The sequence below is a fragment of the Talpa occidentalis genome, unplaced genomic scaffold (assembly GCF_014898055.3).
Source record: "Talpa occidentalis isolate TD23 unplaced genomic scaffold, MPIMG_talOcc4v2.1 talOcc4.3, whole genome shotgun sequence".
Lineage (NCBI taxonomy): Eukaryota > Metazoa > Chordata > Mammalia > Eulipotyphla > Talpidae > Talpa > Talpa occidentalis.
The window spans coordinates 3,757,835-3,785,264 of record NW_023603184.1 but is presented as its reverse complement, the minus strand read 5'-3'; the positions used below and the strand labels follow the sequence as shown (position 1 = coordinate 3,785,264).

Here is a 27,430-nt window from a genome sequence, read left to right as displayed (position 1 = left end):
GATAGTCACATAAAGTGTGATCCTGGAAGGTCACAGCTTCAGCACTTGTGATAAACTTTTTTCACTTCTCTATATTTCCATATCCTGGCCCTGGGCCACACTCAGTAGACTGGGTAACCTCTGAGACAGGGTCTCTCAGGACTATGATGTTTAAATTCCTGGTCCAGTGCCAGCTTCTTACAGCTGTAAGGAAGGAGGGAGCTGGCCCCTTTCACGAGGTGGGGGCTTTCCTGCTCCAGCATTTAGGAAAAAGACACCCTGAATGTGTCCCAGTTTTCAGGGCAAGCCAGACAATGGGATTAAAGTGTCCTCAAGCTGGCTGGGTCCTACATTTCATGATTTCATCTGCGAGGTGTGACATCAGAGCTTTCAAGCTGGGATCCCCCTGCAGGTGGAACAGATTCTCCCTGCATTACCCTCTCCCCACTCTGACTCCTGAGAACCAGCAGGGAGTCAGGACTGGCTTTAGGAGAGTCCGCTGCTAAGGTGGCTGTATCTGTGGCTTGCCAGGACCTACCCTTAGAGACAATCCAGAATTTCATCTGGTATTTCAGAAAATTTCAGCACTCCTGATTTTTTTCCTAGAGAAAATATTAAAGCAAGAGCATAAACTATACATTATTCAAAATATTTCAACTTTGCAAGTAAGTTTACTTCTTGTTCTCTCTCTTCTGCTCAATTCAAAATTTGTTATTTCCTATGTAAGAAGACAGTGGAATAATTCATGCTGTTCTTTGTAATGATCCTAAGCTCATTCTTTCCTTTTGAGTTTTGATCAAAGTTTTCATAAAGACATCTCATTTTTGGTACTAGGATTTGAATTGAGAAAAAAAGATAAAATGATAGCATTTAACAACTTGCACCCACATCCTCTAGAGCTTTGTAGTCTCTATAGCCTGTTCACTATTTTCTCCTGCTCTTCTCAACAATTGACACCAGTAGGTAGACTAAGTATGGCTGTCCTATTTTAAAAATCAAGAAAATGAGGCTCAAACTGGTTGGATGGAGGAGCTAGACCCCCATGGTTTGATGGTTATTTTAGGATCTCGGGATTTGTCATGTTAAGAACCTGCCATCAGACCCAGACGTTGAAAAATCCCAGTCCAGTAAAAGGAGTTCCTGACCAACTTTGGAATTCAATAAACTTCTTTTGCATGCTTTTTCTACCTATCCTCTGCTAGCTCCTTTTATTTCATAAAAATGCAAGGAGACAGATAATGCTCATTCCTAAAAAGACTCAGCTTCTTTTTCATCTAAAGTGTATTTTCAGCCATCTAATATTTTGTGAGGATCAGTGGATTTATATGGCAATTGCACAGCATGTTCTAAGATTCTGTAGCTATCTGGAAAAAATTCTTCTGATTCTTGGATTTTATTTTTTTGTACATGATAATCACAATGGCTGGGAGCTGGAAGCACCAGCATTGCTCAGTGTGTTGGAATTCATGAACAACCATTTAGATGTCTTAGCTTGGAACTCAGATGTGGAGAAGGGCATTGTAGAAGTTGAAATAATGAAACTCCAAACTTAGGAGGGCTGGAGAAAGTTATGGAGTAGGGAGCTGGGTCGGGAAGCCTAAGGTGATGAAGTGTCAGGGACAAGAGCCGAGTATGTCAGTGGAGTGAGACTGGAGTATATGGTGCCAAGGGAACTTGTTTAGCTTTTTTGAGTAGATTTAAGGAGGTTTCCTACTCTTTGCTTCCAGGTTGGGGTGGGACTCAACATGCTCATACAATCCTAGGGCAAATTTTCTGTCACAGGCTGAATACCATGTACAAACCAATACCTGATGTATTACCTGTTGACCGACTGAATGACCGGAGGATCTAGGTCTTAATTCTATTAATATTTTTAATCTAATTTGATTTTATTCTATAAAGTGTTATTTGTTAATCCATGGAGGTAGTGGGAAAGCACATCAGAAAGGGACTATCAGTGAAATTAGAGTACACTCAACTGCTGGGTTAATACAGTAGTCTTCCTACTTGAAATAAAAATATTCATTGGCTCACATCTCTTAGAATGCCAGAGTCCTTTCAGCAATAAAGCATGAGGGGGATCTGATGGTAGGAACCTGCGCTTCTCCACCTTGGTTCTTTAAAAGAGGTCAGACGCTCTTTGGGGTTTGTTAAACCCCTCAGTGTAATCAGTCCATTTCTGGGTCCTGGGTCCCAGCTGTAAATGTTCAGATTTAATGATATTTTGGTCCCTAAATCTCCTCTTTATCCTTTTTGCTGGAATCTTTTTCATTGTTAGTTCCAACCAACCACAACTGACCACTTAGTACTTTGGGAACATTTCTTTCAAAGCCCGGATATATCTTCAAATGCTTCAACCTGACCCAGGCTGGGCCATGTCTGGGCTTGGGGAGTAAGCATTAGCATGCTAGTTATCTGCTGTGGACGTGTCTTTATGTAATGATGCCACCATCTTTTTATGATGTTTGTGGCAATTGAATGAGATAAAGCATGTAAAGAGTTTAGCACAGAGTCTGAAATGGATTCAACACGAGTACATGTCTATTCTCAGGTTCTATTAAAAAGTCGGTGAGTATCTATGTGTTCTCTAACTCCTTCTCTCCAGAAGCTCCTATTTGTGAGTAATGTCTCTCTTCCCACTCTCCTTATACTGGGACATTTCCTCTTAACAGTTTCTCACTGCATTGTTTTCGCCCTTCGGGAACTTTATTTAATCCTATCTAGGCACGAATACAATAATTATTCAAAGCAGGGGAGGAAAGACTAGATGATGCAGAAGGAATGACCAGGTGACCTGTTAAGACTACTATTGGTTCTACCATTCTGCCATGTTAGAACGTAATAAAAACTCTCTGACGAAGCTGTCAACCTCCTTAGATCCAGGTATTGTAACTTTCCTATATTTTTCAGTTTTAGCTTTTTTTATTCATTCAACAAATACTCATGGAGTACAGCTCTGGGTCTGGTGATATGAGTATTGAACATACAAGAATTCCTGCTATCAGGATACTCAAGTGCAGGTCAGTTGGGTGGAAGGAGACAAGTGCAACATGTTATGCAAAGAGTGAGAATGGAGATGACCTGGGTGCTGCAGGAATACATTGAGAGTCCTTATAATAAAGTATAGGATGGGGAAGGGATTCTCTTCCTTTTGGAGATGGTCTCAGAGCCTCATTTTGAAAGATGTGTAAGAAAAATCTGTAGGGTGGGCAAAAGGTGTGTAAGGCTCGGGGTGGGAGGGATGCAATGAAGTGTGAGTGAGAATGCTTTAACCTGAAAGTTTAATGTAATTTAATATGGCCAAGGCACAAAGTAGGGGACAGGGATGGGACTTGAAGGGATAGCATGGATCGGTCAGCTAGGTCCAGAGACTTGTAATGAGACTAAAATACTCAGATCTGATTTTGAGGGTCAAGAGGAGCCTTTGGAGGATTTTTAACTGAGTATTGACATGATTGAATTTGATAAGTATCATATTGCAGTGTGGATGATTGAGCAGGATGAGTTGTGAGGTAAGAGAGATCACATATAATGCTTTTGGAGCAACCCAATGCTGAAATCCATGGCTGAGAAACAATTGGTGGTTCAAAATGATTTTGGAATATATAAATAAGCAGAAGCATGAATGAATGTTAAGGAATAAGATCTGATAACGTGGGGTAACTCATCTTGGAATTATGAAATGTCTAGTAAAGAGGGACATGAAGGATGAATACTTGTTATGGTGTATAGTAGACAAAGTGATGGAGGAAGTGCGAGCTGAGAAGGGGAGCAGAGGAATCCAGTTTTTCACGGGATGCACATGTGCATACTTTGAGAAGTGCAGTTGGGAAATGGAAGTGTGGCTCTAAAAAGAACCTGAAAGTATGTAGGTTATCATTATCCCCTAACTGGCTATTGCTAATGAACTAAAATTGATTATATGTATGATTACAATTTTAATTACAAATGACTTCAATCTGAAAAAAAGTTTTCATTCTGATTGAAGTGTAAATGATGTGATATTTTGGGAGTTGCTTTTGTGTATTATTTAACTTTGTATTTTGTCAACATCATTACTTAGAAATGCAGAAAATCATTTGCATTATTAGGATTTTTTTTGCTTTGGGATTCATTATTTGGGTTCTGTTCTATAAGTGCCGATTCCCCCCAGTTTTTTTTTTTTTAAATTCTTGCAAGAGGAAGTAACCGATTTTTCTTGGTAAATCTCTTACCACCCAAGCTCTTGTTGCAGCTCAGGATTCATGGAAAGTCCACGAAACATCACGGAATTTTTCATGCTGGGACTCTCACAAACCCCTGAGGTGCAGAGAGTTTTATTTGTGATCTTTTTGATCGTCTACCTGGTCTCTATCGGGGGCAACTTGCTTATCATGATCACCATTATCTTAAGTCCCACCTTGGGCTCCCCAATGTACTTTTTCCTCTCATATTTGTCCTTCATTGATACTTGCTATTCCTCATGCATGACCCCCAAACTCATTGCTGACTCCTTGTATGAGGGGAGAGCCATCTCCTTTGAGAACTGCCTGACTCAATTCTTTGTTGCCCATTTATTGGGAGGAACTGAGATCATCCTGCTCACGGTCATGGCCTACGACCGCTACGTGGCCATCTGCAAACCCCTGCACTATACCACCATCATGACCAGGCAACTCTGTGGCTTGCTGGTTGGGGTGTCTTGGCTGGGGGGCTTCCTACATTCAATTGTTCAGCTTTTCCTGGTCCTTCAGTTGCCCTTCTGTGGGCCCAATGTGATCAACCACTTCGTCTGTGATTTGTACCCCTTGCTGGAACTCGCCTGCACTGACACCTTTACCATCGGTCTGCTGGTAGTGGCCAACAGTGGTGTGATCTGTCTGTTGAGCTTCCTGATGCTGGCTGCCTCCTATATCATCATCCTGCGCTCCTTGAGGTCCCACAGTGCAGAGGGGAGACGCAAAGCCCTCTCCACCTGTGGGGCCCACTTCACTGTGGTTTCCTTGTTCTTTGTGCCCTGTGTATTTATTTACATGCGGCCATCGTCAACTTTGAACATGGACAAAATAGTGGCTGTGTTTTATTGTATTTTGACACCCATGTTCAACCCCCTGATTTATACCCTGAGAAATGCAGAGGTGAAAAATGCTATGAGGACTCTATTGAAAAAATGAGTGGTTGTGGATGGGAGGACACAAGATACAGTTAAAAAAAAATAGCCTCATGTAATTTCTCAGGAAGAATTCACATCACAATGAGAGCAAGAGAGCATAAAACATTACAGAATAAAAATGATTTTAACGCTTGGAATGCTGCCTCATCTGTCAGAATCCTGTGTCACTGATCAGACAGATGATTCTGTCACTCAATTTCTCAACATTTTACACTGAATTGCAGAGCATGGCAGCACCACCACTGTCTCCCTCACCTGTGTTGGAGATGGCGTCTTCATCCACCTGGGGTACCAAGAGTCTTTGATGAGCAGAATCCGCTTGCTGCAACATTACTCACCTGGCCCTTCAACTCCTCACCTGAGAATATGGATCAGAGTAGTTACTGGTGGCTCACCTCCACCTGATTTCTATCTACAATAATATCTGAAAAAAAAAAAAACATAGCTTGGGACTTCAAGAATATAAAAAAATACAGTTAGTATTGAATGAACTCAAATCATGGAAGTATAGGATAGACATACTAAAATTGACATTAGTGTGATTATATGTAATAAAGTATAATGTCATGTGAAATTCTGAAAGATGAGTGTAACCCTTGTATACTTGTGACTTCCTACACACTTCCTACACATCTCTCTCTGTCTCTCTCTCTCTCTCTCACACACACACACACACAATGACAGAGTTTATTTGGGGCAGGCATTGCACTAATGACTCTATAAACAAGATCTCATATTGTCTTCATGAAAAGTTGTTGTGGTTTTCTTTTTAAAAATTAAGACTTTATTCATTGAGGCTGATTTATCTAGTCAAGGTTGAACTGAAATTTAGATACATGCCTTTCTGCTTTCTGGTGGGATCTTGTATTTTATTTTATTATGGCCATGTTTTCTGCTCCTGCACTGTTACCAGTATGCGTATTATCCATCTCTGATAGGCCCTTGCCCAGTCTTTATTTCAAGTCCAGAGTCATTCTTAAGTATGTCAGCAAGGAGGCTTCAATTCTCTCTGATCCATTTGGTAAAATTCTTATTCCTCGTTTCTTGTTGCCATGAGATGGCTTTGCTTTCTATTTAGTATATTTTATTATAACATGAAATTTTGGAGTTTTGGTTATCTCTGCTTGTGGACTGCATTTTGTTGCCAAGGAAGTCAAAGGAATTTTTGAAAATGTTTCTTTGACAGGAAGGAATTATAGACATAAAGTGAAATGTCTCATTAGAGGTAATAACTTATCTCGCACAATAGTGTTAGATATTTTTTCCTCATTTCAGTAGCTCATGATATTACTGCTTTACATCAAAAGCCAGTAAATACGTGTTCCCATACAATTTTATGTTGCACGGTACATGGATTCTGTTCATCTCTTTAAAAAGGATGTCATTTGATCTGTATTTGTTTTCATAGGAAATTTTTACAATACAGTAGAGAATTAAAAATTCAGGCATGAAACATGTGGCTCAGTGATGTAAGATTTTGTCCTTATCTGTCTGTGCAGGTTTGAACAGGGGTGTGTCTAGAAGTAGGTCTTTCAAAATGGCAATGGTACTTAACTTTGCAGTTGGATCCTATTTCACATCTAACTTTTATTGATACTTTTAACTTTGTGTTTTTTTTTCACTTCACTAAGTGTATCTGATTTTTCCAAAGACAACAAAAGCACATTAAAAGTCAAATGTATCAGAATTCATAAATAAACTCAAGTTGATTCCTGGACAAAATAGCAACCTAAACACTGTTCTAGATTCTGGGTGGGTGGGCACAGCCCTGAATAGAATCACACTAAAATTCTGTTGTCAAGGCGTGACTTAGTCCTTGAAAATTCCTGAGTGAGAGATGTCCTAGCAGGGAATTTGACCCATGTACCAAGGGTTCATATTTTATGTTCATATTTTGCCCTCTTTTTATTCCGGGTTGCTTGCACGGGTTATCATAAAGCTAAAGTTATAAAAACAGTGCAGGTGAGTACAGAAAAACAAATAGGGACAGTTCTTTATTTTTTTTGAAATGTAAGCCTGAGAGATTCAGGGTTTGTGGGTTTTACTGATGTTGTCTAGAATGTAACTTTAGTTACATAATCAGCCTTCCTGGTACATGTGTAACCCTAAAAAAGAGATGTTATTACGAAAATTATCAAGATGTGAAAAAGACTAAAAACAAATAAGTAATACTTTAATGACTAGAACACCTAAAAAGTAGTTACCTCAGGAATGCAAGAATCAATTAATATTAGGAAGTTCATTAAGATAATGGATTTTCACATGAAAAGACCAATGGAGAAAACCATATGACTATTTCAAAATGTTGTGCTAGGGTGTTTTATTCATTAAGGGATTTTATTAGCTTCATTTTATCTCTGATCATCACTGGAGTGATGTCCAGTTCTAGCACACACCACCCAAAGGGTGCGTTCCCCAAGGGTTTTAACCCTGAATTGTTTCTGCCAAGTTTCTTCTAATTTCAGCACCTTCCAGCAGCATCACATGGAATAACCTGGCCCTGTCCATGGTGCTTATTTTGCTGAGGAACTTTCTTAAAAAAACTAATAGCTAAGCTTTGGAAACAGCCCAAATGCCCAAAAATAGATGACTGGATCAAGAAGATGTGGTACATATATACCATGGAATATTACTCAGCATTCAAAAAAGATAAACACATGCAATTTGCAGCAACATGAATGGCGCTGGAAGGGATCATGCTCAGTGAAATAAGCCAGAAAGAAAAAGGAAAATACCGGATGGTCTCACTCATAGCAGGAATCTAGAAAACTTAAATAAGGGACCAGGAAAATGAATAACTATAAGAAAGTGAATATCAAAATCAACAAAAAACGATGAACCAGAGATACTTTTTGGGGGGTGGGGGGCGGGAGGGGAGGGATTGGGGTCAGAATGGGGGGGTTGTAATTGTATGGGGAATATAAAAATAAAATTTATTATTTAAAAAAAAACCAATCGTAAGATTTATATTAAGTTGCATAGTTGTGTAAGACACATAATCTGAAGGTTTTCACATCTGAATGGTTTTCTCAGGGAGCTTATAGTCTCTGTCTAGTGCTTAAATCTATTCTGCTTTAAGGTTGAAAAAATAATAGATTGGAGGAGAAAGGAGAAATAAGTTTTACTTAATAACAATACGCACAGAATGTAGTTAGAAATCTTGAAAGGGCCTATTACTGTGGGTTTATGTTTTATAGTGGACCTGTTGTGTAAAAATGTACCACTCACTGTGAATTCATTTCACTTGAGAACAGAGACATTAATTGAGTTAAATCTGGCTTTCTTTTTGTCCAGTACTTCAGTTTTGAAATGGTTTTTTTCATGGTGCAAACATTTTCTTTTATGTGTTCCTTCCTTTTTGTCCAAAGGGTAATTTTATATTTCTAGAGGCTTGAGCACCCTGCCTTCTGTAGTTAAAAGGAAGAGTCTCCTTGCCTTGCTTGGTCACGCACTAGCTCTTTGCTCTAGATGAAGCCTATTGCCTCTGTTCCTTAGCCCAAGTCTCATACAGTGTTCATGCAAAATTGTGAAAGAGGTGCCAGCTCAGCTCCCATTATTTTCTAACACTAGTAGGCTGAGGAGATGTAATTCTTTGCCCATTTCTTTCCCATAAGGGATTCTCTACCCCAGTCCTGTGCTGACTTTTCTTTGGACTCAGCTCTAAAACTTTGGATTCATCCTCCTTGCCCTACCTCTCTCTCCTCATTGAATAGTTGATCTTTGTACAGATCTTCATAACTCAACTTAAAAATGTAGCTCATCTGTTCCAGACAAGATGGAATAAATACAATCCACCTTTTCTGTCCCCCAGAGATGCAGATGTCTGTCCCCTAGACATGGCATGGAGGGGCTGAGGACTGAGAAGTAAATGACCGTGGGCACATTGGGGAGAGATCAGATTTGAAGTCTCTGAATTTTTTTCTCCCTATATGGTCACTTAATCTGGACTGAAAGCAGTCCAGACTTTGCGCTGGATCCATACAGAAAGAACTCACAAGAACCCTTCTCTCAGTAGTCAAGTGGGCTAAAGAGCGCAGGGGTGCATTTCTCCCTTTTTTTCTTTTTCCTGTTCTCTCCTGTCTCACATCCTAATCCATCCAGTGGCAGAGAAGCAGTGACAAGGACCATAATGGTGGTTGGACAGGTGCTGACCACCCCATACTTTGTGGGTGAGGTGACCACCACATATCTTTTTGGCTGAAATGCTGCCTTTCTTACTGATCTGTAAATGTTCAGCCCTAGTTCTATAAGAAGCAGAAGCTAAGACAGAGCAGATGTGCAGGGGAATTGCTGGGGCAAGCACTGATGAGTAGAGGCGGGAGGAGCTACCCAGGTGATGCTGGTAGATACTCCAGCATCAATACTCAGGAAGTTCTGGAGTTAAAAGTGAAGAGTAGAGATTGGAGGTTGGGGAAGGGAATTTAGAAGTAAGTGAAGAAGGTTCTACATTGTTCTTGTAGAGAATTTGAAAAATGTGTTTGTTGATGAAAATATAGTGGGATTTCTGGAAAATGTTGATGGCCCAGTGGAAGTTGGTGCAGTGAATTTATAGCACACCAAATTGTCTCTATTTTGTGGCTTTTTCCAGGGGCTCTTGGGGAACTGGTTTAGACAAGGGTTAGAAAAGGATTCATTCAGTATGGAAAAATAGCTGTATACACATGTGCTGAACAGGCAACTGTGTTGGAAATGTAAATGGTTATAAACTTTGGAGGAAAGTTTGCTGCATATATTAATTTTTAACATGTATATTTCTGTCAATATTTATCAACATTAAAAAATACAGATATATAAAATTTATGAAAATATGTAAAATTAGTGGTTACCAGTAGAAGGGGGATGGTGAGCAAATAAATCTGTTAACTGGGCTTAAAGTTGTCAATTGGATGTGGATAGGATTGTACTTTTAATGGAGACATTTATGTTATGTATACAGATGTTGGTTTATAATGATGCATACCTGAAGCTTAAATAATCCAATAAAATTATAAAAATATGTGACATGAACCCAACAATTCTATATACTTTGTCACATTTTGATAGTCTAGTTAATAATTGCTAGCTATACAGCACTGTTTACAATAGCTAAGCTTTGGAAACAACCCAAATGCCCAAAAATAGATGACTGGATCAAGAAGATGTGGTACATATATACCATGGAATATTACTCAGCATTCAAAAAAGATAAACACATGCAATTTGCAGCAACATGGATGGCGCTGGAAGGGATCATGCTCAGTGAAATAAGCCAAAAAGAAAAAGAAAAATACCAGATGGTCTCACTCATAGCAGGAATCTAGAAAACTTAAATAAGGGACCAGGAAAATGAATAACTATAAGAAAGTGAAAATCAAAATCAACAAAAAACTATGAACCAGAGACACTTTTTGGGGGGCGGGGGTGGGAGGGGAAGGATTGGGATCAGAATGGGGGGGCTGCAATTGTATGGGGAATATAAAAATAAAATTTATTATTTAAAAAAAATTGCTAGCTATACTGAGACCTTAAATTCTAAACCTATTAATTTCTGTGGTTAGATAATAAAGTGTAATTGAGCCAGTTTTCTAATCCACTGAAAATATGAAATTAAATGAGACTCACTAAAAAGTAACTTGTTTTGGCAGCTTGCCACAATTTTATCTCAAGAGACTCTCTAGAAAAGCACACTTACTTCAGTTGCAATTTGAAAATTACCTTTATTTTTACTAGCTAAAATATCAAATAGCATAAAGGACTGATCTCAATGCCCCCTTTGTATTTTGTTGTCTAATCATGATTAGTAATGACCCACCTAGCTTATGAATGTTTATTTTAACCTTTTAGAATAGACACAGGAGTGAACATCATCAGACATTTTCTGTATGATTTAATAATTGTTACTAATGTTGTTTACAAAGGTAATAGAGTCTCCTTTTGAGACTATGTAAAATATCTCTAAGTTATGAATACTGTTTATTCACTTTCCTGCCAGTTGGAAATAGAATAATAAAGGCTAAAAATAATGCAAGCCTCTGTTTTACATATGATTGAAAATATACTTGTGGATTAAAAGAGAAAACCTATATTTGAGATTTTCATTTCATACTCATTGTTATGTGGCTACTGACAAGCTTCATGAAGTATCAATTTTCACCTCTCTTGGATCCATCCATCAAGTGAAGCTTAATTTATTTCAATGGACAACACAGGATGAACATATATCAATATTATGATACTGCATGATAATTAAATAGCAAAGTGAATATAAAGCATTTTGAATCATATAAAGAGACAGAAATGCTGCTTCATTATATCCATTAGCACTGTTTTATTGAATTTCACACCATACTAGGGGTAAGGTCTTCACCATATTAAAAAATGAAATGTTTTAGACAGAGGTAAAACCACAGTTTGAGACTTAAAATAAGTTAGAGAAAGTTTGTTCCAAAATTTGCTGCCTCTAAAACATATGAAGTGAATGCTTAGGTCAGGATTTCATTCACAGAAAATGCATAATAAATATTAGCTATCATCAAAATCACCAAAACAGTCACCATAACCATCACCATTATCACCTATCATCACAGTATCATTGTTACCACCATCACCATCATCCTTATTTTTATCTTATTTCATTCCATGTTTCTTGGGAACTACAACTAGATCTTTCAGATGAATTGAATTTATTAAACATATTGTTGCTTGGATTTTTCACAATATTGTCACTCTAAGGAACTCAGGGGAAATAGCTGTGTTTTTCAAAGCCTTTATTTACAGTGTGATCTGAACTGGTTTCAGGTCCTGAGAACACGAGAAATGTCAGCATTACATGCTATTTGAATCCTGGGTGAGAAATCTCTTCCTGACAACACATTTGTGAGCTCTTCCCTAGGAATCACAAGCTCTGCACAGAGAGGTCTTCCAGTCTCTGGCTCTGGGTGCCCCTTTCTCCTTCCACAGGACCAGAGGGAGCCCTCGTAGTGAGAGCTTTTCTGCTCAGGCATCTCACAATTGCACCAGCCAATTCCTGCACTGGTAGCTGCAGAGATATTCAAGGGCATTTCTCATAGAGTAGGGAGTTGTGATGGGTGAGCTCTTAGTGTCCAGAGGCCTAGTCACAGACCCCATTAAATATCCTTGCTGAGATAATGGCTCACCTCTCTGCTGTTGCTACTTATAAGGTGTGGTATTTGTGACAGATTTTGAAGTGATGCTTCTAGGACACACTTTGTCTCCCATGATCATGGCGGTGAAGGACAGTAGCAGTGACATGGGCTTCTCTGTCAGGGTCTGCGGTCTCCCTCATACCTTATGCCTGGTGACATCTCTGAATGCGGTACAGTGTCTTGCAATTTTTATTAATTTTCATCTGCCTCAGATTATAGTGAGAGCTTTTCTGCTCAGGCAATATTAATCATTTACTTTGCATAATTTATAGTCAATCTGTAGTATCATTTCCTTTTTACAAGTGAAGAAAATAGGTAGAGCGATGAAGTAACATGCTTATATTTATAAGGCTAGTTAGTGATGGAGCTTGGGTGAGAAATCAGGACCATTTGGTCAAAGCCCTTAAGCTGTGACTTCAAAGCCGCAGACACCTTCCGATCTCTTCGATTTCAGTTTGTTCACAGTGTGGATCGGGTCATGCAGTTCTGATCCATGATCACTGTTGCCCATTTCCATGACACAACTTGTTCCCATCTCACTGGTAATTTCTCCTAACTGCCATTTGTCTTCAGAAACTTTTCTGTTGGCTGTGTCTAAAGTCAGACTTGAAATATAATTTTAAAAAAGTAGCTCATGTGCGAATGTTGTCTTCATGGTATTATGATTAAGAAAAATACATTCATGGCTGTGGTGGGAGGACATTTGTACACCTTTCATACATACAGAGATGAGAAAAAGTATATTGTGATAGAAGTACTTCTTGAAGATCTTCCTTACTGCTCTACCCTTTTTTCATATATAGTCATTTATTTTTGTTTTTAAAATTACATTCTAGCTGTAGTGCTGGTATAGAGTGTTCAGGAATATTGCTGTTGACAGTTTCATATCCATATTTAGGGCAATACTGTGACTTTTGTAGACTGTTGGTACTTTTGTCCTTATAGGCTTTCCATCGCCATCATATGAAGATTGCTATAATCCAGTTATATTTAGATTGCATTCATTTTTCTTATTTTAAAAGAAATTAAACACATTTAGGGACTACTAAAATTATCACACTTCACTATATCTTTTGTGCCTTAATGGAGAGGTCAACCGCCAACAACATATGGGATATTGCAGAAAACTGGTTCAGGTACAATAATTGACTGATCCAGTCCTAATTAAATAAGGAGACTAAATCTGTCTAAAGTATCATTAGACCTTTTTTTCGCTAAACACCAGCTGAAAGGTTTATTTATCTGCAGTTTTCATTAATTGGCTCCAAAGTTTCTTCATAATATTTTTCATCTCTGCATTTCTGAGGGTGTAGATTAAAGGGTTCAACATAGGAGTTACTATGGTGTAAAACACACTCACAGCTTTGTCAATGGGGAAGGAGATCATGGGCCTTAGATACAGGAATATGCAAGGGATAAAGAACAAGATGACCACAGTGAAGTGAGAGGCGCAGGTAGAGAGGGCTTTGCGGCGCCCCTCAGCACTGTGGTTCCTCAGGGAGCGCAGGATGGTGATATAGGAAGCAATCAGCATAGCAAAAATAAGCAAACACATTAAGCCACTGTTGGCAGCAATCAGGGGTCCCAAAGTATGAGTGTCCATGCAGGCTAGCTCCATCAGAGCCATTACATCACACATAAAATGGTCAATGACATTGGGGCCACAGAATGGTAACTGGACCATGAACACAATCTGGATGCCTGCGTGAAGAAGCCCTAACACTCCTGCTATTACTACAAGAAGCACACACACAGGTCGGCTCATGATGGTCATGTAGTGCAAGGGCTTACAGATGGCCACATAGCGGTCATAGGCCATGACAGTTAATAAGGTGATCTCGGCTGCAGCAAAGAAATGTTCAGCAAAGAACTGGCTCATGCAGCCATTGAAGGATATGGTGTTCTTTTCAGAAATCAAGCCAAAGATCATTTTGGGTGTTATGGAAGTAGAGTAGAAACCATCTATGATGGACAAAAAAGCCAGAAAAAAGTACATGGGAGAACCCAAAGCTGGACTGATGAAGATGGTGATGGAGATGAGCAAGTTTCCTGTCAACGTGATCAAGTAGATGATTAAAAACCCAGCAAATAATAGTTTCTGCAGTTCTGGATTCTGGGTCAGGCCCAGTAGAACGAATTCTGTTACATTATTCATTCTTTCCATGGATTCAGCTTTGAGTGTGAGTTCATAGTCCATCTGGAAAGATGACAGTAGTTTGAGTGATATTTTTAATTCAATATTAAAAATTTCCATTATCTTTGAGTCTTCGTCTCTGGAATTGGTGGAGCTACACCATCCACTCACTTCTGTTGTTTTTCAGATTGTTGTAAAGAAGAATGGAAGGAGGTTAAATTATACTCATTGAATAGTGACAATATCTTACTAATACCACAGTAAAATCTAGATGTTATTATCAATGTTGAATTACAGTTGACCTCCAGACTTTCTTTGCAGCTTTAAAAATCTCACAAATTTATTTCATACTTGGGACACATTTCACTAATAAGAATTATTTTGAATTTATATCTGTTTATTGACATGGATTATAATAAGTATATAATGTCAATATTCTTTTAAAAGTCCACTGTTTATCAGACAAAACACTGTCAAGCCCTGTTAGATCTAAACTAGTGGTGTCTGTGAGCTTTTAATTCTTTTTGTGTGTGGATTAATGCACATGCAAATATAAAGACAGAGATGTTGATGGATTTTTCTTTTTTATAATTTTAAAATTTATACATATATTTTACATTATTAATTTTTGTACAATGCATGCTTGTATGCTTTCTTCTTTCAGGTGTATTTCTCATACAATTCCCACCACCAGTTCACCCATGAACTGTCACCATAGCCCCTTGAGCTCTTCTCTCCCTTGCTTTGATTTCTCTGCCTCCTCCCTTGCAAAATATCTCTGATTTATAGTTGCCTGCTAATTTTTAAAAATTTATTATTATTGTTATTTTTTCCTGATCCCTTATTTTGTTCCCCTATATTCCTCCTCTAAGTTTTTTTTTTCTTTCTTATAACAGCTCATTGAGTAGCATTCACTCAACATCCCTGGATGTTGAGTCCGGAGTCCTGTCAACATAACTCTCTTAGCTCCCTTCTTCCACATTGTCAGTTTGGACAAGTGTTTGGTGCAAAATCCCTTGAAAAGTTCTCACTGTCCCTTAAGCGAAATTTTCATGCATTTGGTCTCTCATTGTAGATATCACTAGGTATATAGTTCTACTCTCATCTTACAAATAGAATATGATGAGGCAGGGAGTTTCCTAAGTTTTGCATTGACAAGACGGAAATGTTAGGGTTACCTGAGATAATACAATTTTTCCTTTAGTGTGAGTTAATCAATTTGGTAAAATGATCTTTTCATAAGTAATGAATAAAAATAGTTATGTATACATGAATATAATCTTTCTCTTCAGTGTTCTTTTCCCAGAATTTTAAGAGTTAGTATATATTGTTGTTATAAACATCACGAAATATTTCATTCCTTCATTTCCTCTTTTTCTGCTTTTCTCAGCCTGTGCCAAAAAATCCATAACTATGTATTGTTTCTCTAAACATTTCTGAGCACAGAAATCAGTATCATGACCCTTCATTTCAACAGTGGTGAGGAAAGGTATCTTACTTTGCAGGAAACTCAGTCACTGAGTTGTTTATTCTCTCTCCATGGTTTCTGTAGATGGTGATGATGTGGTTAGTCATTCTTAATAGATTTAATTTGTCACTTGTAACTTCAGCATGATGACATGGAAGTCATGAGTAAGGGAATTATTTTCAAAGTATTACAAACAGATATGTATACAGACTGACTTTAGGCATACTGACTTTAGGCATGTTATGCACAATGTTTCAAAGTTCTCAACAGGTCATGTGTTATCTGTCTACATTACAGATAGTGTGTTTTCTATTGGTATTTTCATGTCATTTGTCCAAATTCATTTTTAGAGAAAAAGATCAACTTCAACTCACAGAATCTAAATGCAAAAGCAATGTCAGTGACAGTATATTGGTCAGATCAACTCGATTAGCTTAAAATTTTGGGAACAAGATTTAGTTATTACTGACCTGGATCTAGCTGATTGTGGATTCCTCAGTTTTCAAATGGAGTATGGTCATTGCTTTCTTCTCCTCATGGCAGAGGCCACGCAGCTGCAAATGCACATCTCGAACTAATGTGGTACACTGGGATTCTTATTACACTATACAACTCTCCAATCTTGGACATTTTAGGGTTTTTTTGTTTTATCAGTTGAAATTATTAGAAAATGAGTTAAGTTAGGGAAATTCCATGTCTCTAAGATTTATTTTTACTCACTTTTTTGACTTCCTATGAAAATAGAAACACATCTTCAAAACAGATTATGTTGATCCCTTTGAAGTATAGTCAATCTAAATTAAAAACCATAGGACCAAAGAAAAATTCTTCAAATCAGTAAAAATAGTATACAGAACTGTAAAATGTAAAAGTGAGTCAAATTCACTTGTTTGGACATTGTTTTCTCAAACCAGTTCTGCCAAATTTTTGTTTCTTGAAAACATGGGCAATGTGGAGAGAGATACTTTCATTCCTGATTTAAGCCCTTCTTCTATCTCATGCTGAGCTTGAGAGCATTTTCTCCTGAACAAGTCTTCAGCTTGTTGATACATAGCTCTGCTGCTGTGATTTACTTAAGGGTCCTTCTATGTAATTCTTTCATTGACTCTGGAGAGATGTTTAAATAGACCTTCCTGACATACAGCATTTGGAAATGTATTGACCCTTTCAAGTCTTCAGAGGATTAATAATTGGCTCTGTTGTAATTTTTGTTGACGCATTAGCCAAGGTCTTTCAGTTACTCCCACTGGCACCAACAAACATCATTAAAGCCCAGTTTTAGAAATGCAGTTGAGCTTTGTTTAAACATATGTCTGGTTACATAAGACCTGAAACCATAAAATACATAGAAGGAAATATAGGTGAAACACTACATGACACGCACATCAAAGACATCTTTATAGACACATCACCCAAAGCAGTGATAGTGAAGGCAAAGATAAACAGCTGGCACTACATCAAATTAAAGAGCTTCTGCACCGCAAAAGAGACAATAACCAAAACAAAGAGCAACCCCACCGACTGGGAGAACATTTTTGCACACAACACTAATGATAAAGGACTGATCACAAAAATCTACAAAGAGCTGATGAGACTCAACAAAAACAAAGAAAATAATCCATTCAAAAAATGGGCAAAAGAGCTAAAAAGAAACTTCTCTGAAGAGGAAATGCAAGTGGCCAACAGGCATATGAAAAAATGTTCAACATCACTTGTAATCAGGGAAATGCAAATCAAAACTACCATGAGATACCATCTTACACCAGTGAGAATGGCACATATTAAAAAAAACTAGCAACAACAAATGTTGGCGAGGTTGTGGAGAAAAAGGAACTCTCCTGCACTGTTGGTGGGAGTGCAAACTGGTCCAACCACTATGGAGAGCTGTGTGGAGATTTCTGGACCTACTAAACATAGAGCTTCCATAGGATCCAGCAATTCCACTCCTAGGTATTTACCCAAAGGACACAGAAACTTCAATTCCAAAGAGCACCTGCACCCCTATGTTTATAACAGCACTATTTACAATAGCCAAGCTTTGGAAACAACCCAAATGCCCAAAAATAGATGACTGGATCGAGAACATGTGGTACATATATACCATGGAATATTACTCAGCATTCAAAAAAGATAAACACATGCAATTTGCAGCAACATGGATGGCGCTGGAAGGGATCATGCTCAGCGAAATAAGCCAAAAAGAAAAAGAAAAATACCGGATGGTCTCACTCATAGCAGGAATCTAGAAAACTTAAATAAGGGACCAGGAAAAAGAATAACTATAAGAAAGAAAATATCAAAATCAACAAACAACTATGAACCAGAGACACTCTATGTGGGTGTGGGAGGCAGGGAAAGGAGGGCTTGGGGTAAAAATAAGGGGGTTGTAATTGTATGGGGAATATAAAAAATAAATTTTAAATAAAATGTGAAAAAAAACAAACAAACATGTCTGGTTATAGTTGAAGAATGACACTTAGGTTAGAATGCTTTATGATAGGGATGACTTTGGAGAGTCTGTCTCCAACAACCATGGAAACAATGTCAAAGTAAGTAAATTGTGCTACAGCAAACCAAAAAGCTTCTGCAGTGAAAGAACAGAAACCCTACTGACTGGGAGAAAGTTTATTTTGCACATCACAGGTCCAACAATGGGCTAACATCTAAGATCTACAAATGTCTATACAACTCAGCCAAAAGAAAATAAAACCCAGTCAAAAAGGAACAGGCAACTTTAAACCAAACAAACCCTAGATATCCAGTTTTAGAGTTGAGGCTACCAGGGTGGAGGATCTTGGGATGTTAGGAGCAAAGGGAGAAAGATACCCAGTGGACCATGGTGGAGGACTATGGGTGCTTTGGTGGTAGGTATGTTGTGGCAACATACATCTGAAGAGCTCTGATACTCTAAAATCATATATACTGTTTTAAACCAGTATTCCCTCATATAAAATAATACAAAAATAATTTGATAAAAAGTTATGTTATGTTAACCTTTTCTCATCTTAACATTTACGTAGATATTTTTCAAGATACAGTTTGTTGCTGCATTAAAATATGCTGCATTTTGATGCAATAATAAATCATTCTTGAACTCTAGGTGCTTTAATATATATTTTATTTTGTTAGGTCTGCTCCACTGGGGTTTCTGTGATCCTCTAGATCAGCTTTCTTTCGAGCAGTAGTCTGTATCAGCAAATATTTCCCTTGTCATTTTCTAGAATTAATCTGAAATTTTCCTTTCAAAGTTCTATGTTTATGCTTTGCTTTGATTAATGAGATATAATCAATTTTCTCTTTTGTACTTCACACTTTTCTTTCTGTTAGCTGTGGCACAAGTTCATCCAATATAATCTACTTTGGATATCTATAAAATAAAGTGCTCCACAAATTATTTTCAGCCTAAGATATCACATGTAAGATTTCTCTGTGGATGTAACTGTAAGAATTTTTACATCTCCAGTTTAGGCAGAAAATAGTATTTTATACTGGAAGAGCCCAGATTTCAATGTAAATGAGTCCCCTGAAATTATGCAAATAAGCACTTTTAATTTGGGGTTGAGTCCTGCTTTAATTACTCTCATTCTTCAAAAAACAATCATTTCTTGTTAATTTATCTTTTGCATTAATAAATCTACATTGATTACAATATTGGGGATTAAACTGTACATTTTGAACATAATGTAGTAGAAATTTTCATTGGAAGAAGTATCATTTATTCAGATATTGACTTTTTATGACTGAGGATCTGTTACAAAGATTAGAAAGCAGGGAGCAGGTTATTCCTCAGCTCACATTATGACTACAAGACAATTATGGATTTGGTTAGTCATTGTTCTTCAAGTGTAAATAGATTGTGTTTTAATCTCTCTCTTCTCATGAATTCTTAGCCAATATTACAGTTTGGGTAAGAGCGTCTCATGGCATTTTCTCACGTCTTAGTTCCTAAGGGTGCAGGTGAAAGGGTTTACCGTGGGTTGCGGCCATTGCTTTATCATTGGAGAAAGTGATCATACCAGTTACCTGGTATCCACAGGTGGAGACAGTCTCCCAGTGCCCTTCTGTGCTATGGATTTTCATGGACAAAGAATGAGGCCATTGGAAATGGTAGGTATAGGAAAAATGAGCATACTCACCAGCCCACTGTTGGTGGCAGCAAAAAGTAAAAAGATGGTAGTGTGAGTAGAGGGGTGATTTAGCAGAGGGAAAGATCACAGATGAATTCATCAATGACATTGTGATATTAGGACAACCAGACTATAAAGTGAATGACTGAAAGATTGAATCTTCCCCAGGCTCAGCCCCAAGCCCTGGTCACTAGGAGGCTACTCATTGTGATTATTTCATTCAGGGGTTTAACGATGTTTTATTAATGTTCGTATCTTGTGGGTAATGTCACTATTATGTTCAAATAACAAAATGTTATTATTTCTACAGTTTGAGGCTCAGAATAAAGACAGAGGGAAATTTTGTTCATAAAATTACTGCCTCCAAACAACAGAAAACGAATACTTAGGTCAGAATTTTATCCACACAGTGTGTTTGTTGAAAATTAGCTATCATATCAGCATCATCAGGTCATTTTCATCATGAGCAACATTATCATCATTGTTTTTGTTTTGTTATCCTATTCCATTCCACATTTCTTGAGAATTAAACTAGATCTTTAAAAGATGAATTTTATTATTTTATCAGCATAAAAAACCTTTACGCACAGTGTGATCTGACCTGGTTTAAAGCCTCAAGAACACGAGAAATGTCAGTGGCACATATTATTTGAATCCTGGGTGAGAAATCTCTTTCTACATGTTTCTGAGCTCTTCCCCAGGAATCACAAGCTCTGCACAGATTGGTCTTCCAGTCTCTGGCCCTGGGTGCTTCCTTCTCCTCCTTCCACAGGACCAGATGGGACAGGAGCCATCATAGTGAGAGCTTTTCTGCTCAGGCATTTCACAGTTGCTCCAGCCAGTTCCTGCACTGGTTGCTGCAGAAATTTTCAAGGGCGTTTCTCCTAGAATAGAGAATTGTGATGGGTGAGCTCTTGATGTCCAGAGGCCTGCTCACTGGCCCCATTGTTGTGATAATAGCTCACCTCTCTGCTTTCCCTACTTGTAAGGGGTTGTATTCATTAACAGATTTTGAAGTGATGTGTTGCTAGGACACACATTTGCCTCCCATGATAATGGTGGTGAAGGACAGTAGCAGTGACATGGGCTCTTCTGTCAGGGTCTGTGGTCCCCCACACTCCTTAGGCCTGGTGATGTCGGTGAAGGTGATACAGTGTTTGAAAGTTTTCATCTGTCTCATTTTCTCAATGTGAATCAATTTTATAATTTGAGGAAGTCTATAATTTTATTTCCTTTTTACTGATGAAAAAAGCAGGTGGAGAGGTGAAGTAACATGTTTATAATTAAAGGCTAATTAATGCTAAGATGAGAAATCAAGCCTATGTGGTGCAAAGTCCTTTACTGTGACTTCTAAGCCTCAGACTCTTTCCAAATTTTTCAAAATTTCAGTTTGTTCACAATATGGTTTCTTTAATTCAGATGGGTCATCACTGTTGTGCATTTTCATGATACAACTTGTTAGCTCACTAGTAATTTCTTCTCAGCTATTTTGTCTTTAGAACCTTTTCTTTTGTATCTGAAACCAGACTTTAATGTACAGATATCTCCTGCTAAACTCTCCAGACTATCAGTCTTATTTTTGTGCCAATTCTGCTTCCAACTGTCTATCTAGACACTTGTATAACAGGAAATGTGGACTTATAATTTTTAAAAAGTACTTTCTGTATGTGAGTGCTGTGTTCTTGGCATTGTGATTATTAAAACGTTTTCCATATGTGATGGGAAGACATTTTTAAACTTTCAAACTGAGGAGGGTTAGAAAGAACACTTTGATAAATGTACTTCTTGAAGATCATTTCTCTACTATTTTATGCTTCTTTGATATATACTTTTTGCTTTCAAAATAAAATTTGTTTAGCTGTAGTGCTGGCTACAGTATTCAGAAATATTTCTGTTGAGGGTTTCATGTCCATTATCAGAGCAACACTGCGACTTTTGTGGGTTGTGGGTACTTTTGTTCTCATAGGTCCTTTTCTCTCAAAATAATAAATATTATATCATGACTGCATTATTATAAAATGACTATAAGCCAAGTTGGATTTAGATTATATTCTTCTCTGCTTATTTTGGCCTTTGTATTCATGGTCATCTAACTTATTTTATGGTGCCATTTTTTTTACTGCAACATAGTAATAATAATAATTTAATAGTATATTTGTAAATTTTTTCTTTATTTTTCTTTTTTTTTCATACATCATTGTTAATTTTTGCACAGTGCTTGGTTTCTCCCCCAGGTATAGTCCCCATAGTTTTCTCACCACCACAGCACCGGTGACCCATCACCACAGTCTGGTGTTGTCTTCCTTCCAAAACTCCCCTGTTTAGACCACTCTCCCTCTGCCTCCCCCACTGATACCTCAGACGTATGGTCAGCGTGCAAGCTTTGTCTTTTTTTAGATAAGAACTTTGGTCATCAGGTTTCTTTACCAGACAGTTTTCTTGATATTTAAATTACATATTTTTTCCTTCATAAGAAATAGGTAATTTTTATTTATCTTCAGTTTTAATTAATTGCCCCAACATTTTCTTCATGATGTTTTTTACTTCTGCATTTCTGAGGGTGTAGATCAAAGGGTTCAGCATAGGAGTTACTATGGTATAAAATACACTCACAGCTTTGTCAATGGGGAAGGAGATCATAGGTCTTAGGTACAGATATGAACAAGGTACAAAGAACAAGATGACCACAGTGACGTGAGAGGCGCAGGTAGACAGGGCTTTGCGACGCCCCTCAGCACTGTGGTTTCTCAGGGAGTACAGGATGTAAATGTAGGAAGCAACGAGCAGAGAAAACGTGAGCAAACACATTGAGCCACTGTTGGCAGTAATGAGGGGTCCCAAAGTATGGGTGTCTGTGCATGCTAGTTTCAAGAGAGGAATTAAATCACACAGAAAATGGTCAATGACATTGGGGCCACAGAATGGTAACTGGACTATGAAAAAAATCTGGATCCCTGCATGAATAAACCCTAAAACCCCTGCCATTGCCACCAGGAAAATACACACAGGTCGGCTCATGATGGTCATGTAGTGCAAAGGCTTACAGATGGCCACATAGCGGTCATAGGCCATGACCACTAACAAGATGATCTCGGCTCCAGCAAATAAATGTTCAGTGAAGACCTGAGTCATGCAGCCATTGAAGGATATGGTATTCTTTTCAGAGATCAAGTCAAAGATCATTTTGGGTGTTATGGAAGTAGAGTAGAAAGTGTCTACGATGGACAAAAAAGCCAGAAAAAAGTACATGGGACAACCCAGGGCTGGGCTGATAAAGATGGTGGTGGAGATGAACAAGTTTCCTGTCAATGTGATTAAGTAGGCAATTAAAAATGCAGTACCTAAGATTTTCTGCAATTCTGGATTCTGGGTCAGACCCAGTAGAACGAATTCTGTTACATTGTTCATCCTTTCCATGGATTCAGGTTGGGTTGAGGCCATTTGGTCCATCTAGAAAGATGACAGTATTCTGAGTGATATTTTTAATTCAGGACTAAAATAATCTATTCTATTTTACCTTCATTCGTGGTCTCTGGGATTGGTGGAGCTATAACTTCCACTCCTGTCATTTTGTAGGGAGTTATATCGATTTAAGGAGGTTAAATTGATATTCATTGAGCAGTGACCACATCTTCCACCACAGTAAAATCAGTGTTGAGTTATGATTGACATCCAAACTTACTTTCCAGCTCTAAAAGTCTCAAAATTGAATTTCTTTTACATGCTGACATAAGTTTCTATAATGACATTTAAAACAGCCTATATGTTGGTATAAATATTAATAGACATATAAATCAGTATTCTTTTAAAACTCAACTGTGTATCAGTTTTGATAGTGCCAAGTCTCATTCTACTCATATCAGCTGTGTTCTTGAATTCCGTTTTTTTTTCTGTTGACTGAATGTGCATATATACACACACCCACAGAGACGGAACTGCAGATGAAAGTTTTTTGCCTTCTAAATGCCTGGGAACTATGCTTATAACAGCTCACTCAGCAGCCATGGATGTTGTGTGGGGCTCAACATGAATTTTTCAGATCTCTTGTTCCACATTGTTGCGTGTTTACATGCACATGGTATAAATCCCCTATGAAGGTCACTGCATTTCTTAAGGTCACTACAGTGTGTGTGTGTGTGTGTGTGTGTGTGTGTATATACATACACACACACACACAATGAAAGCCTAAATGCACAGAAAATATATATAAATATATGTATTTATATATGTATATATAAATTTATATGTATATATTATATGTATTACATGTATATATTTATATATACTATTTTACATATATGTATATAAATATTTACATATATGCATATATAATATAAATATATACATATACACCTATAAATACATATAAATATATATACATATACACACATATATATATTAATGCTCTAGATTGAGATATAATCCTACTCACATTTTACAAATGGAATTAATGAGTAACAAAATTTCCCAGAGTTTCTTGTTGATAAGATGGAAATGTAAGGTCACTTGAGATAATAAAATTTTCCCTGGACCACAGAGTCCCAGGACTTTCCCATGGATTTACAAGAGTTAGCACATGTTACTAAATATCTTGTGTATTATTTTTCCCCCCAGTTTTTTTTTTAGCTTTTCCCAGTCACTGCCAAAAAGCATAACTGTGTATTTTTCCTCCAAATCTGTGGACACAGAAGTCAACATCATGACCTCTCAGTTTCACTAAAAAAAAGGTACAATACTTTTGTTTTGTTTTTAGGAAGCTCAGTCTCTGAGTTGTTCTTTATCCATGGCCTATAGATGGTGACCATGAGTTTAGTCACCCTTAATAAATTCATGAATTTGAACTTCAATATTATGATATGCAAGTCATGAAAAGGGGAGAGAATTTCACATTATTACCCACAGAAGTATACAGAATTAATTTCCTTCGTGAGACTTAAATATTGCACAATGTTGAAAATTTCTCAACAGATAGTGCATGTCTGGCCACAGTACTGATGGTTGTTTCTATTGCTAAATCGTGTCACTGTGTCCAAATTCATTTTTAGAGGAAAGGCCATCTTTGATGAACAAATCTAAACACAAAAACAGTTTCAGTGAAAGGCAATTGGCTAAATTAAGTTAACCTACTTAAGATTTTGGGGAAAAGAGTTAGTTATTACTGACCTGGATCTAGTTGAGCCACTGTGGATTTCTCAGTTTTTTAATCGAGTCCAGTCCTTGCTTGCTTCCCCTCGGGGTAGAGGACACACAACTGCACACACGCTTGGACGAACAGTGGAACTCTAGGCTTCTCATTTCTTTAGATCACTTTCCCAATCCTGGACCTTGTGGTTTATTTTGATTCCCATGGTCAGTCTGGATTTTCTCAGAAAATGCAACTATTTTACTTAGAAAAATTTAATAGCTCTAAGATTTAATTTCTACTCAATTCATGGATTCTTGTAAAAGTATAAACACATTTTCAAAATAGATGTTTTTCATGTCTCAGCAGCATATTCGATCTAAATTAAAAACAGTGGCGACAATAAAAGATTCTTCAAATCAGGAGACGTTAGTACGTGGAGCTGTGAAGTGTAAACGTGAATCAAATCTACTTGTTTGGACATTGTTTGCTCAAATCAGTTCTGCCAAATTTTTGTTTCTCAAAGAGATCCTGAGAAGTCTGGGAGAGAGTCACATTTATTTCTATGGAAGCCCTCTGTCTAACCCACTCTCCGCTTAGCTGCACCGCCTCCCAGGCAAATCTTCAGCTTGTTGATTCATGGCTCTGCTGCTGTCATTTACTTAAAAGTCTTTCTGTTTAACTCTTTCTTCATTGACTCAGGAGAAGTGTTTAAATAGACTTTCCTGAAGTACAGGATTTGATAATGCATTGACCTCTCCAGTGCTTAGAGGATTAATAATTGGCCCTGTTGTAAGCTTTGCTGAAGCCAAGGTCTTTCATTTACTCCCACTTGGCACACTTCATTAGAGGCCATGTTTGGAAATGCAGTTGAGTTTTGGTAAAACACACGTCTCCTGGCTATTAGTATGAAACCCTGGTAAATTAACTAGGAGTGTTTTATTGTAGGGCTTAGTTACTCATTTTGATATGGTAGATTTGGACAAGGGTACAGAGGCATAGGTCAGAGTTCAGAGATTGGATCTCTGAAAATATGACTTCAAAGTGGTATAGTTACCCTGAGAATGGAAACCCCAGACTTTATGTGCCAGTTTAACTTGGGAAGTTGTGACATTTTTGTAAGTTACTGATAGAGGACATTCAAATGGCAGGATTCCCAGCTATCAAAGTTTAATAATCTAAAAGTCATAGACATAGCAACCTCCTCTGGAGTGAGTACCTAGACAACAGGTTCTCATGATGCATTCAGGCTACTGTAGCCTTTCTTTCTACTCCACAGGAGTGACTCATGGTGACTTAGAGTTAAGTACTAATTGCGTTTGCACAGCAGCCATTGAGAAGATCACTCTCAGTCAAGCACTTGTGTATAAAGACATCCAGAAGGAGAGGGAAAAAACCCTAGAGAAAGGAACCACCACTACAATCTTCTCTGCCTTAGTTTCTGAGGTAATAAAGACATAAATGTAACTGTTCACAATCACCATTTTTAAAATCAGCCTTTATCATAAACCAAAATGACACACTCCCACTAGTTCAGAACCTTAAAATGGAAGCAGTGCCTTTAGCACTGTCTTCAACTTTAACTTTTGCTCCTATGTGCTGCCATGTCATTCACAGCCTGATGCTCCCTTTGGTATTTTTCTTTTTTTAATTGTGATAAATATATGCAATGTGAAATTTATCATAGAACTATTTTAAGTGTGCAGTTTAGTGGCATTAAGGTCATTCATACTGTTTTTCAAACATCACCAATAGAAAAGTCTATTCAGGTCCGTTTTAATGACCACTTTGATAGTTGGGTTATTTTTTCTGTTAAGCTGCATGAGTTCTTTACCTATTTTGAAGTCTTAAGGGTTAATACTATTCCAGTCAAAATCTCAGTAAAATATATGACTTGAGAATATTTCACCATAGCCTCTAGGCTGCCCTTTTACTCTGTTTATTGTTTGGTGGATTAAACCTGTTTAGTTTGATGCAACTCCATCTTCTATTTTTGTTTTGTTGCTTGAGCTTTGGTGTTACAGCCAAGACTTTCACCCAGTCCTACACCACAAATATCTTCTGCTATATTTTCCTTTAGAACTTTCATTGTTTCAGGTCTTATATTTAAATTTTTAATCCACTTGTACATATGGTGGAAGATAAGGGTTCAATTTCATTCTTTTGCATGAGACTTTCCAGTTTTCTCAGTACCATTTATTCAAGAGACTGTCCTTTCCTCATTCCATACTGTTGGCATCCTTGTCAAAGGTCCGTTGATTATATATCCTAATCTATATGTTTGCACAGATACGTATAAATTA

The 27,430-nt window shown here is 37.6% G+C and overlaps 4 protein-coding genes across 4 annotated transcripts in view; 2 read left to right on the top strand and 2 right to left on the bottom strand.

Moving 5' to 3' along the window:
• Positions 1 to 27,430, top strand: part of LOC119254495 (olfactory receptor 4A47) — a 409,525-nt gene that overhangs the window by 212,360 nt on the left and 169,735 nt on the right. The gene's annotated exons all lie outside the window — the stretch shown is intronic.
• Positions 4,224 to 5,132, top strand: LOC119254512 (olfactory receptor 140). Its single transcript, XM_037521614.1, has one exon. The coding sequence runs from the start codon at positions 4,224 to 4,226 to the stop codon at positions 5,130 to 5,132; it is 909 nt and encodes a 302-aa protein (XP_037377511.1).
• LOC119254511 (olfactory receptor 4C45-like) lies at positions 13,511 to 14,440 on the bottom strand. Its single transcript, XM_037521612.1, has one exon. It carries the CDS (start codon positions 14,438 to 14,440, stop codon positions 13,511 to 13,513), a length of 930 nt encoding a protein of 309 aa, XP_037377509.1.
• On the bottom strand, positions 22,493 to 23,422 carry LOC119254510 (olfactory receptor 4C45-like). The gene has a single exon (XM_037521611.1). The coding sequence runs from the start codon at positions 23,420 to 23,422 to the stop codon at positions 22,493 to 22,495; it is 930 nt and encodes a 309-aa protein (XP_037377508.1).

Excerpts from the sequence above, each read along its gene's own strand:
- LOC119254512 (XM_037521614.1), top strand. The coding sequence starts at position 4,224 with ATGGAAAGTCCACGAAACATCACGGAATTTTTCATGCTGGGACTCTCA.
- LOC119254511 (XM_037521612.1), bottom strand. The coding sequence starts at position 14,440 with ATGGAAAGAATGAATAATGTAACAGAATTCGTTCTACTGGGCCTGACC.
- LOC119254510 (XM_037521611.1), bottom strand. The coding sequence starts at position 23,422 with ATGGAAAGGATGAACAATGTAACAGAATTCGTTCTACTGGGTCTGACC.